This window comes from Podarcis melisellensis (assembly GCF_964234715.1).
Source record: "Podarcis melisellensis genome assembly, chromosome: 13".
Classification (NCBI taxonomy): Eukaryota; Metazoa; Chordata; class Lepidosauria; order Squamata; family Lacertidae; genus Podarcis; species Podarcis melisellensis.
Window position 1 is genome coordinate 15,895,857 of NC_138545.1, and position 14,029 is coordinate 15,909,885.

At 41.8% G+C, this 14,029-nt stretch overlaps 2 protein-coding genes across 2 annotated transcripts in view; one reads left to right on the forward strand and one right to left on the reverse strand.

The window, feature by feature from the left end:
- LOC309353949 (interferon-induced very large GTPase 1-like) overlaps positions 1-14,029 on the forward strand; it is a 56,579-nt gene that overhangs the window by 21,161 nt on the left and 21,389 nt on the right.
- LOC309353969 (uncharacterized protein) overlaps positions 2,165-14,029 on the reverse strand; it is a 50,637-nt gene continuing 38,772 nt past the window's right edge. The window contains exon 13 of the mRNA XM_081883635.1: positions 2,165-3,537. Coding sequence (XP_081739761.1) covers positions 3,252-3,537 — 286 coding nt within the window. The 3' untranslated portion in view covers positions 2,165-3,251. The remainder of the gene's footprint in view (positions 3,538-14,029) is intronic.

Consider the following 14,029-nt stretch of genomic DNA (forward strand, 5'->3'; position numbering starts at 1 on the left):
GAACAGAACTACAAAGAAGAGCATCTGGCAATCCCACATGATAAGAAGGATGGCCAGGAGGACAGTGACCATTATCACCTTAATGTGAAATCTGTTTCCTGGCCCTAAGATTCACATCCTTAGATTAATATCAGAAAACTACAAAGACCAAACTGCCCAGTCTTTGAGGACACAGGATGCCTGCCTGTCTTAAGTGTGTACGTGATTCGTGAAGAGCAGGGAGAAATGAGCAGCAGAGTCAAAAGGGCATCAAAAGGGCATGAATGTAGAATCTTATGTGATTTAATCAGAAATTATCGTCAATATATCAAACCCAGTCAACACAATGTCTTCATCGTGGACATGATGGCTTGATGTATATTCTATAATTCCTCATGGTAATCCCATCTGATCCCTACATCTACCTGTCCAACAGTTTTTTTCCACGGTAAATTCTGATTTTCCCAAATCAGGAAAAATCCAATAAGGGAAGTGTATCAAATATACAATTAATTGTTGCCTGACTGTGACATTTTTTGTGGCGCCATTTCTCTCTCTGCCCTCTAGGTCCATTTTGTTTTAGTGTGAGCTACGTATCATAGAATTGTAGAGTTGGAAGGGACCTTGAGAATCATCACCTAATCCGGCCCCTGTGGCAGTTTATTTATTGGGGGGGGGGTGTCAAATCCTCAACAACTTTGGTCAGCCCTCACGCATGTTCACTTCATCAAATCTGGCCCTCTTTGAAAAAAGTTTGGGCACTCCTGATCTAGTTGAACCCCCTGCAACTTAGGAATATGCAGCTGTCCCATGGAGGCATCAAACCTGCAACCTTGGCATCATCGGCACCATGTTCTTTACCAACTGAACTATCCAGGCTCAGATCGTATATGCTGACAAGTCCTCACTCCTGTCAGCAGTCATGTGGCAGTATCCTGCACTAACTGCAGGCTCCGGACAAGGAGTGAGGGGCGCCCCACATACTGTACAGTGCATTGCAGCAACCCAGTGTTGAAGTACAGTGGTAAAAGGTAAAGGTAAAGGGACCCCTGACCATCAGGTCCAGTCGTGACCAACTCTGGGGTTGCGGCGCTCATCTCACTTTATTGGCCAAGGGAGCCGGCGTACAGCTTCCGGGCCATGTGGCCAGCATGACTAAGCCACTTCTGGAGAACCAGAGCAGCACACGGAAATGCTGTTTATCTTCCCACTGGAGTGGTACCTATTTATCTACTTGCACTTTGACGTGCTTTCGAACTACTAGGTTGGCAGGAGCAGGGACGGATCAACGGCAGCTCACCCCGTCGTGGGGATTCGAACTGCTGACCTTCTGATCAGCAAGTCCTAGGCTCTGTGGTTTAACCCACAGCGCCACCTGCGTCTCGAAGTACAGTGGTACCTCGGGTTAAATACGCTTCAGGTTACAGACTCCCCTAACCCAGAAATAGTACCTCGGGTTAAGAACTTTGCTTCAGGATGAGAACAGAAATTGTGCTCTGGTGGCGCAGCAGCAGTGGGAGGCCCCATTAGCTAAAGTGGTGCTTCAGTTTAAGAACAGTTTCAGGTTAAGAACAGACCTCTGGAACGAATGAAGTACAAAACCAGAGGTACCACTGTAATCAATGCCTGAACTTCTGTGGCAAAGTTTCTCCGGTCCAGAAACGGCTTTAGCTGTTGAACCAGCCACTGAGGCAACCTGAGCCTCCAGTGACAGAGCTGGATGGAGAAGCACCTCCAAACTGTGAGCCTGCTCCTTCAGCAGGAGTGCAACCCCATCCTGGGTAGGCAGCAGGCCAACTTGTCAGGCGCAGGAGCTATTCATTCACAGTACCTCAGTCTTCCCAAGATTCAAGCCATAGCTGTCAACCTTCCCTTTTTTTATGGGAAATTCCCTTATTCCAGCGCTGCTTTCCGCTGCTATCCTGGATTGTTAGATAGACTGTCCCCGGGACAGGTGAGGCTGCTGGTCCCTTATTTTCAAATCTGAAAGTTGACAGCTATGATTCAAGCTCTGCTTGTTTTTAAAAATAAAAATAAAACCACAAAATATATAATAAAAACAACAACCCAATAACTACCCCACCCAAAAAACCCCACATTTCAAGCTTATACGTCTCTATGTGCATCAAAATCAACCAAAGGCCTGGTTAAAAACACAACAGGAATACATTGAATCACATTAGGTATAACAGAGACAATTCAGATATAGCGGCAGTTAAAAATATATTAATCTGTATGTGTGACATCATCAAAAATGTTGTTGCTGCATGCCAGCCCAATCCATTTGCCCAGAAGGCACCATCACTTCTTTTGTTATACTAAGAATGATGGTCCATAGGTGGGAGCCATGGCCAGTTCTATCACATGCCCGACTAGTTCAGCAATGGAATTGAATCCTCCATTACATTTTAATCCTTGCTGGATCCAGGACCCCAGGAATTACACGCGGCTTGAGCATCATACAGACTGAACCCCCCAAGGTTACAATTGTTGTATTTAGACGTGTTGGTATAGAAAGGGTTTCTGGCTGCAGGGACAAAAAAATGGAGACAACGATGGAGGCATTGTGGAAGATTTTTGCAGCCCAGCATTTTGAATGGAGGGCTTAAAAACCTCGCAGTTTCTTAATTGCTAGAGAAGGCTCTGTGAGGTCACTCCCCCTCTCCTCCTGAGAGACGAGCTGGGTGACTGAGCAGCCTCGCACCTAGATTTTTCCGTAACAAAAGCTTTCTTCCTAGTCCTCTCTCTCTCTCTCTCTCTCTCTCTCTCTCTCTCTCTCTCTCTCTCTCTCTCTCTCCTTTGTGGAACATAGATCAGAGAACACGTGTCTGAGCTCCTTCCTGAACCCAGACTCCATTTTGGAACTGACTTTGTAATTTTGTACTCGGTTAATTTGTCTACCTGCATTGCTTTTGCTGTGGCGCTCGGATCTATGACTAAGACCTTGTATTATGGAAGTAGTAAACCTTTTAAAACTTGTGCAACATGTGGTCCAATTCATTGCCAGAGGGGTAGAGATGGGAGAGCACATTGTCAGTGCCTAATACTGGGATATTTAAAAGGTCTAGCAACCTAAATTTCCTGTGCTTTGCAAACGCAGATACATAACTGAACAAGATTCTGCATGCTTTTTAAACTACCACTTCCACCCTCATGACTCCCATGAAAAGAGGATCAGAATCAATCTCCCTCCATTTGCAGAGGGCTGAGGAAAATGACAGTCCTTTCCCCTTAACTCATGGTGAGTTCCATGAGACGGCATTCCTTTTTCCTTACTCCTTCCCGGTGAGGGCAAGGAGCCTCTGTGCCTCGTTTCTGCAGTTGATGGCTCTGAGGACCTCGGCCGTCACCTGCACAGCATAATCTTCCGGGTAGAAACTCAGAAGGTGGTGGCTTAAGTCCACCACATCTGCCTTCTCCAGTGTCCCAAGGGGGATGTTGTCATAGCCCTCCCTGAGGGGGAACTTGTTGAGCTTGAGCTTGAATCTCTTGAGTTCGTCCTCCCGCAAGTTCTCCAGCGTGGACAACAGGCAGTCTGCGATGGTCTTCTCCATTGCCCTGCAATGTCACCCCCAGCAGCAAGGAAAAGCAGACACAAAACAAGAGAAGCTCAGCAAATGGACCTGGGAATGAGGCAGATCATTAGAAGATACTGCCAACTTCTACAACTAGGAATGACACTGAGGGGAAGAGGTTGGCTGCTACATGGAGCCAAAATGGGATAAAGGAGGTCAAATGACCTGTATTTCAATGTTATACTGCTGCCTGACCATTCTAGCACTGGGAGAGCTGAGAAGCAGAATTCCCTTCATCAGCTCTGCTGTGAAAGGCCCGCTCCATCGTTGCTGGAGTGGCTGGGGCAACCCAGCCAGATAGGTGGGGTAAAAGTAATACAGTGATACCTCAGGTTAAGAATTTAATTCATTCTGGAGGTCTGTTCTTAACCTGAGACTGTTTTTAACCTGAAGCACCACTTTAGCTAATGGGGCCTCCTGCTGCCGCCGCACCGCCACCACACAATTTCTGTTCTCATCCTGAAGCAAAGTTCTTAACCCAATGTATTTCTGGGTTAGCGGAGTCTGCAACCTGAAGCGTCTGTAACCCGAGGTACCACTGTATATTATTATTATTGGTCTTTACTTTGCAACTGGGGCTCTCTCCTAGTGGAGTGTGTGTTCAGTCCCAGCTTTTTAATCTAGGTACCCAGCAATTTTCCTCTTGTTAATTCCTGCACACACACACACACACACACACACACACACACACACACAATTCACACAGGTCACAGGAATTAATATATTTTCCCATCTCCTTCAAGAGAAAGGTTAATCCCTACCTGCCTTCTGCATCATGGCCTGAGTCAGTTCTCTGGGATGGTGTATGGGGCAGTGGGTAGCCACAATCACCTGGAAAAGAGAGGCAGAGAGGATATGAATGAAGCAAGCAGGAACTATAAGAAATTGATGACGATGAGAGATGAGTTATTGGGAGCCCATACACTGGACTCTTCTGGCATGTCTAGATAGCTGAGTTCAGCCAAACTTTAACAACCTAGGTGTTTTTAAAGATCTTGATCTGGCCCCAAAGAACATGATGAAGCCAGGTCAGCTTGTCTAGGAAGGCTCTTCCATGACATTACAAATGTTACTTTTTATTATTATTCTGCCATGTGTGTAGCACTGTGCCCCCTTGGGAGGGAGGTGGGATATAACTACAGGTAAATAAAACTTGCTTACCTTGTACTGGGCGTAGAATAGAGGAATTCATCTGACCTGGATCTAACTCTTCTGCAAGAGAACAGAAAAGAGGCAATGTGACTGAGATGCCCTTTGCCATCCTGCCTCCCAACCTTGTGATCTTCAGTCGGTCAAAATGCACCTCAATTCACATTGACCTTCCAGATGCTTTTATTTGTGTGCTTCTCCACCAACGTGAAGCTGAACTTCTCTTGCATTTGCTCAGCAGACAGCTCCACGTACTGCTGCAGCTTCTCGGCATCCAGGTATCGAAACTTCACTTCCTGCGGGAAACCACTGTAGGTGGGAATGAGGCTTAGCCCCGCCCATGATCCCAAGAGAGTCAAATTAAAGGGTGAGTAGGGGTCCTGGTTTAGTTCCTTCCCTTTCTCATGCGTCACCGCTTGGCTCTGCATTGACAGAATATTTCATTATCTTTGTGTCTCACCTCAGGCCAGATTGTGACGTCGTCTAAGGTCTGCACAAAGACGGGAGTGCCAATCTTCAGCCTTTTCAGGGTCCCAGGGGGTTTCTCTAGTCTCTGTGAATGGCAATTTGCTTCATGCTCATCCACAGCCTGGGAAGGGCAAACAAGGTCACTTTTGAGACATGCAAAGAAGGCAGCAAGCTCCTACAATACTGGGTCCTTTTCAAATAGGGCATTTGGAGCAGAAGCTCAGCTCTTTTCCTCGAAGCCCCACAACTTTCTTGGCATTGTTACAATAGATAAGGCAGGGATAGGGAATCTGCTGCCTTCCAGGTGTTGTTGGCTTTCCTTCCAATAATTTTTTATTGTTTTTCCATTAAACATACATTCATTATACAGATAAATCGCATACTTATCTTTAGCTCTACCGAGCTTTGGACTTCCCTCCACCCCTTCGGTAAGTATCATAGATTTTGTAACATCACGTATTCTGTTTGTTTAGCTTTATTTTTACCATACGCTGTTAGAGTTATTCTAACCCTGACAGTGTCTTTAGGGTTTTATAATAGTCTCTTATATACACCAAATATTTACTCCAACTTTCTTGAAACTTCTGTTCATCCTGATCTCGTAATTTTCCTGATAATCTGGCCAGTTCTGCATAAGTCAACATCTTAACCTGCCATTCCATAATGGTAGGTATTACATCTGTTTTCCAGTTCTGAGGCAACGTAGTTCTTGCTGCTGTCGTGGCATACAGAAAAAGATTTTTATCTTTTTAAAAAATTTCCTTCCCCATCGATCCCAGTGGAAAGGTTTTGGGCTTTTTTGGAAAAATGTGCACAAAGATTTTTTTGAGTTCATTGTAAATTAATTCCCAGAAACCCTTCACTTTACCATAGGTCCACCACATGTGGTAGAGGTCTCCCTCCGCCTCTCCACATTTCCAACATTTCCTGTTTCTCATTCTGTACATCTGTGCCAATTTTACTGGCATAAGATGCCGCCTAGAAATCATTTTCCATAAGTTCTCCTTCAATGCCGTACAAGCCGTAAATTTCATGTTAACATTCCATAATTCATGCCATGCTTCTAATTCAATATTATATCCAAAATCAATGGCCCATTGGCTGAGAGGCAGGCCACATGCTTTGCTTGCAGAAGGCCCCAGGTTCAATGCTGGACTAACTAGATGGACCAATTCAGATATTATAATGTTTTTATTAAATTTTTGAAATACAGAAAGGAAAAAAAGAAGAAAAGACAGAAGAAACAGAGAAAATATTAAAGGTTCAAATTTCCATACTCTTTTTTCCACAAACCTACTGGACTTCCCCACAACCTCCAGACCCAGCGTTATCTGTGTTACAAATATCAGCAATTTGTTATCTTGTTTCATGACTTATTGTATCTTTCAGTTTATCATGTTACTGAGTTCAAAATGTTATATCCCAATTCTTATATATTAAAATTTAAAACACAATAAAGTTTTTTCATAATTCCACCTCTAACTTCTTGTACCTTCGTTTTCATTTCACCTAATTACCATTTGCTGAGGCTAAAATTTCCTAAATGTTGCATTTTCTTAACATTCATACAGCTTATAATGTTTTTGCAAATAGTCCTTAAATTTTTTCCAGTCCTCTTCTATTGCTTCTTCTCCCAAGTCTCGGATTCTGCCAGTCATTTCAGCCAGTTCCATATAGTCCATCAACTGCGTCTGCCATTCCTCCAGCGTGGGTAAATCTTGTGTCTTCCAATGCTTCGCGATGAGAATTCTTGCTGCTGTGGTAGCATACATAAAGAAAGTTCTATCCTTCTTTAACACCCTCTGGTCCACAATGCCCAAAAGGAAGGCCTCCGGTTTCTTAGTAAAGGTATATCTAAGTACCTTTTTCAACTCATTGTAAATCATCTCCCAAAAGGCCTTCACTTTTGGGCATGTCCACCAGAGATGAAAGAATGTCCCTTCCGCCTCCTTACATTTCCAACAATTATTATCAGACAGGTGATATATCTTAGCAAGCTTGACTGGGGTCATGTACCACCGGTATACCATTTTCATAATATTTTCCTTCAAGGCACTACATGCCGTGAATTTCATTCCGGTGTTCCATAACTTTTCCCAGTCCTCAAACATGATGTTATGGCCAATATCCTGCGCCCACTTTATCATGACGGATTTGACAGTCTCATCCTGTGTATTCCATTTAAGCAGCAAGTTGTACATTCTCGAAAGTAATTTGTTTTTTGGTTCTAACAATTCTGTCTCTAGTTTCGATTTTTCCACCTGCAACCCAACTTTTTTATCCACTTTAAAAACTTCTTGGATTTGAGCATAATGCAACCAATCTCGCACCTTGTTTTTTAATTTATCCAAGCTCTGTAACCTCCAATTGTCTCCAGTTTTTTCAATTATTTCCCAGTACTTTGGCCAGTAGGCCTCCATGTTAGGTCTCTTACGGGCCTTTGCCTCCACCGGTGAAAGCCCCCTCGGAGTCTTACTCTCCAATAAGTCTTTGTATTTTGTCCAGACCATAAAAATTGCTCTTCTAACAATATGGTTTTTAAACAGTTTATGAACTTTAACCTTGTCGTACCACAAATATGCATGCCATCCAAAAGTATTATCAAACCCTTCCAGATCCAGGACATCAGTGTTCTCCAGTAAGATCCAATCTTTCAACCAGCAGAAGGCTGCAGATTCATAATATAACCTCAGGTCTGGCAGAGCAACCCCCCCTCTTTCTTTTGCATCCGTTACTATTTTAAACTTTATTCGGGGCTTTTTGCCCTGCCAAACGAACTTAGATATGTCCCTCTGCCATTTTCCAAAACATTCCACTTTGTCCACGATCTGAAGGGTCTGAAACAAAAATAACATTTTTGGCAATACATTCATCTTTATAGCTGCTATTCGACCCAACAAGGAAAGTTTCAATCTTGACCAAATTTCCAAATCTCTTTTAATCTCTGACCAACATTTCTCATAGTTGTCTTTAAATAAATTCAAATTTTTGGAGGTCAGATACACCCCTAGGTATTTCACTTTTTTAACCACATTTAATTCTGTCTCTTTCTGAAACTCATCTGTTTCTGTAGATGTCAAATTTTTTGCTAAAACCTTAGTCTTTTGCTTGTTCAGCTTGAATCCAGCCACCCGACCAAAATCAGAAATTAATTCTAAAACTCTTTTTGTGCTAGAGACTGGCTCCTGTAATGTTAATACCAAATCATCTGCAAATACTTTCAGTTTATATTGCTTCGCTCCGACCTCAATTCCTTGTACCAACCGGTCCTTTCTAATCATGTTCAATAGCACCTCCAGGACTGAAATAAACAATAGAGGGGATAAGGGGCACCCCTGCCGTGTCCCTTTTTCAATTTTAAACTCTTCTGTCACCACATTGTTTACTATCAATTTAGCTTTTTGTTCTGAATAGATTGCTTCTAATCCATTTTCAAACCCCCGCCCCACTCCCATCCCTTCCAAATTTTTCTTCATAAACATCCAAGAAATGTTGTCAAAGGCTTTCTCCGCATCAATAAAAATTAACACCGCTCTAGTGTTAAGATTTGTTTGTAAAAGTTCCAAAATGTCAATGATGTTTCTTGTGTTATCAAACAGATGCCTACCCAGGAGAAAGCCTGCCTGATCCTTATGGATCACTCGATTAAGCACTTTTTAAAACCTACTTGCCAAAATATCCGCAAAAATTTTGTAATCCACATTTAAGAGTGAGATGGGACGGTAGTTCTTAAGTTGGTTCTTCTCAGTTTCTAGTTTCGGTATCAATGTAATGAAAGCTTCTTTCCACGTTTCCGGTGCCTTTCTCCCCTCCATGATCAAGTTACAAACCTCCATCAACGGTTGTGTCAAATAGTCCTTCAAAACCTTGTAGTATTTGGAGGTAAGTCCATCGGGGCCTGGAGATTTGCCTAATTGAAGGTTCTGTATGGCGCTTTCAATTTCCTGCTGTGTGATTTTGCCATTCAGGATTGTTCTCATTTCCTGGGGTATTTCTTGTAGTCCATTGGTTTTAACAAACTGATCCACTTCAGATTCTTTCTGCGGCCCTTGTGCATAAAGTTCTTTGAAATATCTCTGGAAACACTTTCTAATTTCCTCGGGTTTCTGGACAATTTTCCCTTCAATCTCTAGATTTGTAACTGTATTTAATTTTTGTCTCTTTTTTAACTGCCATGCTAGCAGTTTCCCACACTTATTCGCTGATTCAAAAGATCTTTGTTTCATTTGTTTAATTTTCCATTCCACCTCTTGGTTTATCAATTTTGAATATTGTGCTTGGAAAAATTTCAATTCTCTCAGCACTTCCTTTGACTTGGGTCTTGATCTTAATTTTTTCTCTCCTTCTCTTATTTTCTCCAATACCTTCTCCTTCTTTTCATTCCAGAGTCTTTTCTTAATCGTATTTTGTTGAATTAGAAACCCTCTCATAACTGCTTTGCTTGCGTCCCAGATTGTTCTTTTTTCCACCGTAGTATTTAGGTTTATCTCAAAATAGTCCTTAAGGGTTTTTTGGGCCTTCTTAACAATCTCCTGATCTCTTAGTAAGGTGTCATTCATTTTCCATCTGAAGGATCCGGTTGTATTTAGTCTCAATTCCACTTTCAGAGCGTTGTGGTCGGAGCAGGTTCTTGGGCAGATTTCCACTTTTCTAGTCTTAGGTGCCAGTCCTCTAGTTATCCATATTTGGTCGATTCGTGTCCATGACAGATGAGCTTCAGAAAAGAAGGTTCCTTCTTTTCCTAGGGGGTTCTTAATCCTCCATATGTCAATCAAATCCATATTGTCAGTCATTTCAAAAAAGGTTTTAGGTAGTCTGCCTTCTTTCGTTATGTTTGCACTTTGCGACTTATCCATGTTTACGGACACAACCCCATTCATATCTCCCAACATAATAATGTTGTTGTAGTCTAAGTAGTCCAGCATAATCTCATGCAGCTTCCTAAAAAAATCCGATTTTCCATCGTTTGGTGCATATATTCTTAATATCAAGAATTTTTCTCCCTGTGTCTGAATTTCAATCGCCAAAATTCTGCCATGATCATCTTTAAAAAGAAATTTCAGTGACAAGCTCTCCTTTGCATATATCACCACTCCTCTTTTCTTAACTCTGTCCGAAGAAATAAATTCCTGGCCTAACCTTTTATTGATTAACACTTTTCTATGGAGCCTTGTCACATGAGTTTCTTGCAAGCAAATGATGTCCAATTGTTCTTTTTTCAATATATGAAACACTTTTCTTCTTTTTTCCGGGGAGTTTCCACCATTTATATTCCAACTGCACAGCTGCAAAGACATCCTGGATTAGTTGTAGGTCTACAATGGGGTATCTTGATTTCCCTCCGATCCCGGAGGTGGTAATGCTGGTCCAGATCCAGACGGTGTAGGTTCCCGTGATGGTCCCGGTGGTGGTGGTGGCCAAGAAGCTGCGGCTCCTTTTTGGAGGTCTTCCCCGTGGTCGTGTAGGAACTTCTGCTGGTCCTCTGGTGTTTTGATTCTTACTTTCCTTCCTTTGTAGGTAAATGATAGTCCTTGTGGGAACTCCCACCTGTAAGGGATTGCGTTATATCTCAACAATTTAGTCAGATCTATATAGGTGGCCCTAAGGTCCAATAACTGTTTGGGTATATCTCTGTAAATTTCCGCCAATTCAGATATTAGATGGGAGCTTCTGGTGTTCCAGAGGGTCTGGAAAGGCCTGCAAGCTTTCTGAACTTATTACAGGCCTGTTGTTAAATATTTGCAGTGCTAAAACAGGAGCGGAATAAGACTCTGCCTTCTGCATAGGACAACCCGAACCCCAAGTCCAAAGGACTGAGGCATTTGTTGTTCTGTATATCCTAAGGGTGTTGAAGGTATTTGTAACGCTTTAAGGAGTAATATTAACTCTTTACTCAAGTCAGAGATGCCAACTTCAATAAAACATTGGGGGAGGGGCAGGTAAAGTCCCTCCCTGCATAATCAAGTACATGATGCTGTACACACACACACACACACACCATTTGAATGGCAATGCCCATTAACTTGGGGGAAGAGGCCCCCCCTAGGAGGTGGCATCTGTGTATCTGATTGCTATCAATAGGCTTTGCATATGAAGGCATGTGCAGCCAAGAGATCTGCTGCCAGGGTAGACTCAACTCCTGCGACAATCAGGACACATGCAGGTTTACCTGGCCTGGCGAAGGAGAGGACCTTGTTGGTGTTGAGGAAGGAGGAAGAAGTTAAAGGTATAACAGTAGGATTCTAAACAATATAAGTTAGAAGCCTTTGCTGATGATTTGGTGTTAACTTTACAAGATCCAGACTCCAGTGCAGTAAAAGCACTGGAGGTGATTCAGGAGTTCGGGCAAGTAGCAGGATTTAAGCTAAATAAGATCAAAACCAAAGTGTTGAAAAAAAATTAGATAATGAGGAGAGAAAAACCCTTCAAGAAAAGACAAGCCTTGTTTTTGTGAAGAAAGTGAAATATTTGGGTGTGAATTTATTGGTGAAAATTTTGAATTTATATAAGGATAATTATTAGAAATTATGGAACGAAATTAAGAGAGAACTTGAGATTTCTTCAAATTTAAAATTGTCATCAATGGGCTGGATATTGGTGGTTAAGATGACTGTATTGCCAAAGATGCTGTTTCTATTTCAAGCTTTACCAATTATTGTTAATATTAAATGTTTCAAAGAATGGCAGAAAGCATTGTCTAAATTTATCTGGCAGGGGGAAAAAACCCAGAATTAAATATAAATTACTTACAGACTCAAAAGAAAGACGGGGGTTTTCCCTACCAGACTTGAAGATATATTTTGAAGCTGCAGCTTTCTGCTGGATTAAGGAATGGATTCAATTAGACAATGTTGATGTTTTAGATTTGGAGGGACTGGACAATGTATTTGGTTGGCACGCATATTTATGGTATGACAAGATGAAGGCCCACAAAGGTTTTAAAAATCATGTAATTAGAAAATCTTTATATAATGTTTGGATAAGATATAAAGATCTCCTAGAAAGGAGAACACTCAGGTGGCTTTCACCAATGGAAGCAAAGGCCCAGAAAAAGTTAAATATGGAGACTAAATGGTTGAAATATGCTGATTTATTGTTGGAAGATAATGAAGGATTTAAATTAAGACCATTTGATAAAATAAAAGATAAATTAGATGGTTGGTTACAATATTATCAGATCAATGAGCTGTATAAACTTCATTTTAAAAATGGTTTTGCAATGGAAAAAACCAAATTGGAAACGGAGTTGTTAGATACCAATGTTAAAAATCTATCCAAAATGTACAATTTATTGTTGGAGTGGCATACAAACGATGAACGAGTCAAATCTGTGATGATAGATTGGGCAAGAGATGTTGGACACAATATAATGTTGGAAGATTGGGAAACGTTGTGGAAGAAAGGGGTTAAGTTTACTGCATGTGCTGTATTAAAAGAAAACATTATGAAAATGATGTATATAGATGGTACTTAACCCCGGTAAAACTAGCAAAGATTTACCACACGAATGATAATTTATGTTGGAAGTGTTAAGAAAAAGAAGGCACCTTTTATCTTTTTTAAATATATATATTTTTTATTAAATTTTCCATTTTAACAATCCAATCCAATCACATTAAATATTCCAAATTATACAAATACATATCGTATAGTCCGAACTGCCTCGGGGGCTTTCCATCCAGTGCCCCCACCCCCTCCTTCTTTACGAACTTGGGGGTGGTTTATTGGGCATCCGCGGATGAGACTGCATCTTCCTTTACACCGGGAAGAATTTGGGAGGCTGATTACTCCCACCTCAGCCTCTAATTACCTCGTGGGAGCTGGAGTGATGGTATTGTCAGCCATCTTCCGTGGCGCCTCAAGCGAAAGTGAAGGAAGGCACCTTTTATCATATGTGCAGGTTTTCTGAACTTTCAGGTCATGCTAAAGCATGAAAGAAAAAAAAAGCCCCTGCCTTCTTCTGCAAAGGACAAACTGAACCTTCAACTCCAAAGCGCTGTGAGCCAATTCCTTTCCACCATTTTGTAATGGAGGAGAGAGTCACTTAACCCACCCAGCCCAAACACTGTACTCAAGTTCCCTATCTTAATCAGCCTTTTTAAAAGGAAACATGCAGACAGACGCTACTTTCTTTTTTGGGGGAGGGAGGTAGATAGATAATTTATTACGGTCAAAGAACATAACACAATAAAAACAGCATTCATAAAGATAAAGTATACATTCGGAGCAGATTGCAGCAATAGCTCATGAGATATATACATACAGTACACCCGTACAACTGAGATTTGGGCTACCATAAAAAATCGACCCTGAGGCTCCCCAAAGGGCAACTTCAGCATTTCCCTAGTAAGCTATTTTATTCTAGAGGATGATCTGTGCCTACAAATCTGGGCGCAGAATCTGGCTACCAGACAGGTTGTCTTGTGATCTTTGCCTAAGAGGAGAGAATTAAGTTTAGACTTGTCTGAAAGATCGGCGAGCCTCTTCAGCAAAGGATCAGTGGTGTCTCTACGGATCTCAACATAAAAAGGACATCTAAAAAATATATGCTTGGGGCTTCCTATTTTCCCTAATGGGCAGATGCAAAGTCTCTGTGCGTACGGGGCTCTTCTATAGGAGCCTTCCAGAACCGGTGAGGTCAGGGCCAAGCTTCTAGCAAGAGTAAAAGCCCTTCTTTCATTTCTGGATGTGAGGAAATAGAGCTTTGTTGCTGGAGCAGCTAGGTATCTCCCATTTTCTATGATTTTATAATCGGGGACGCTTGTACAGTCCTGTTGTCTCTCTATGTCCATGATTCTTTGCCTAACCACAGATCTAGCTTAGCCCAGGTCAATAGTTATGAGGGTTTGGGGAGCAAG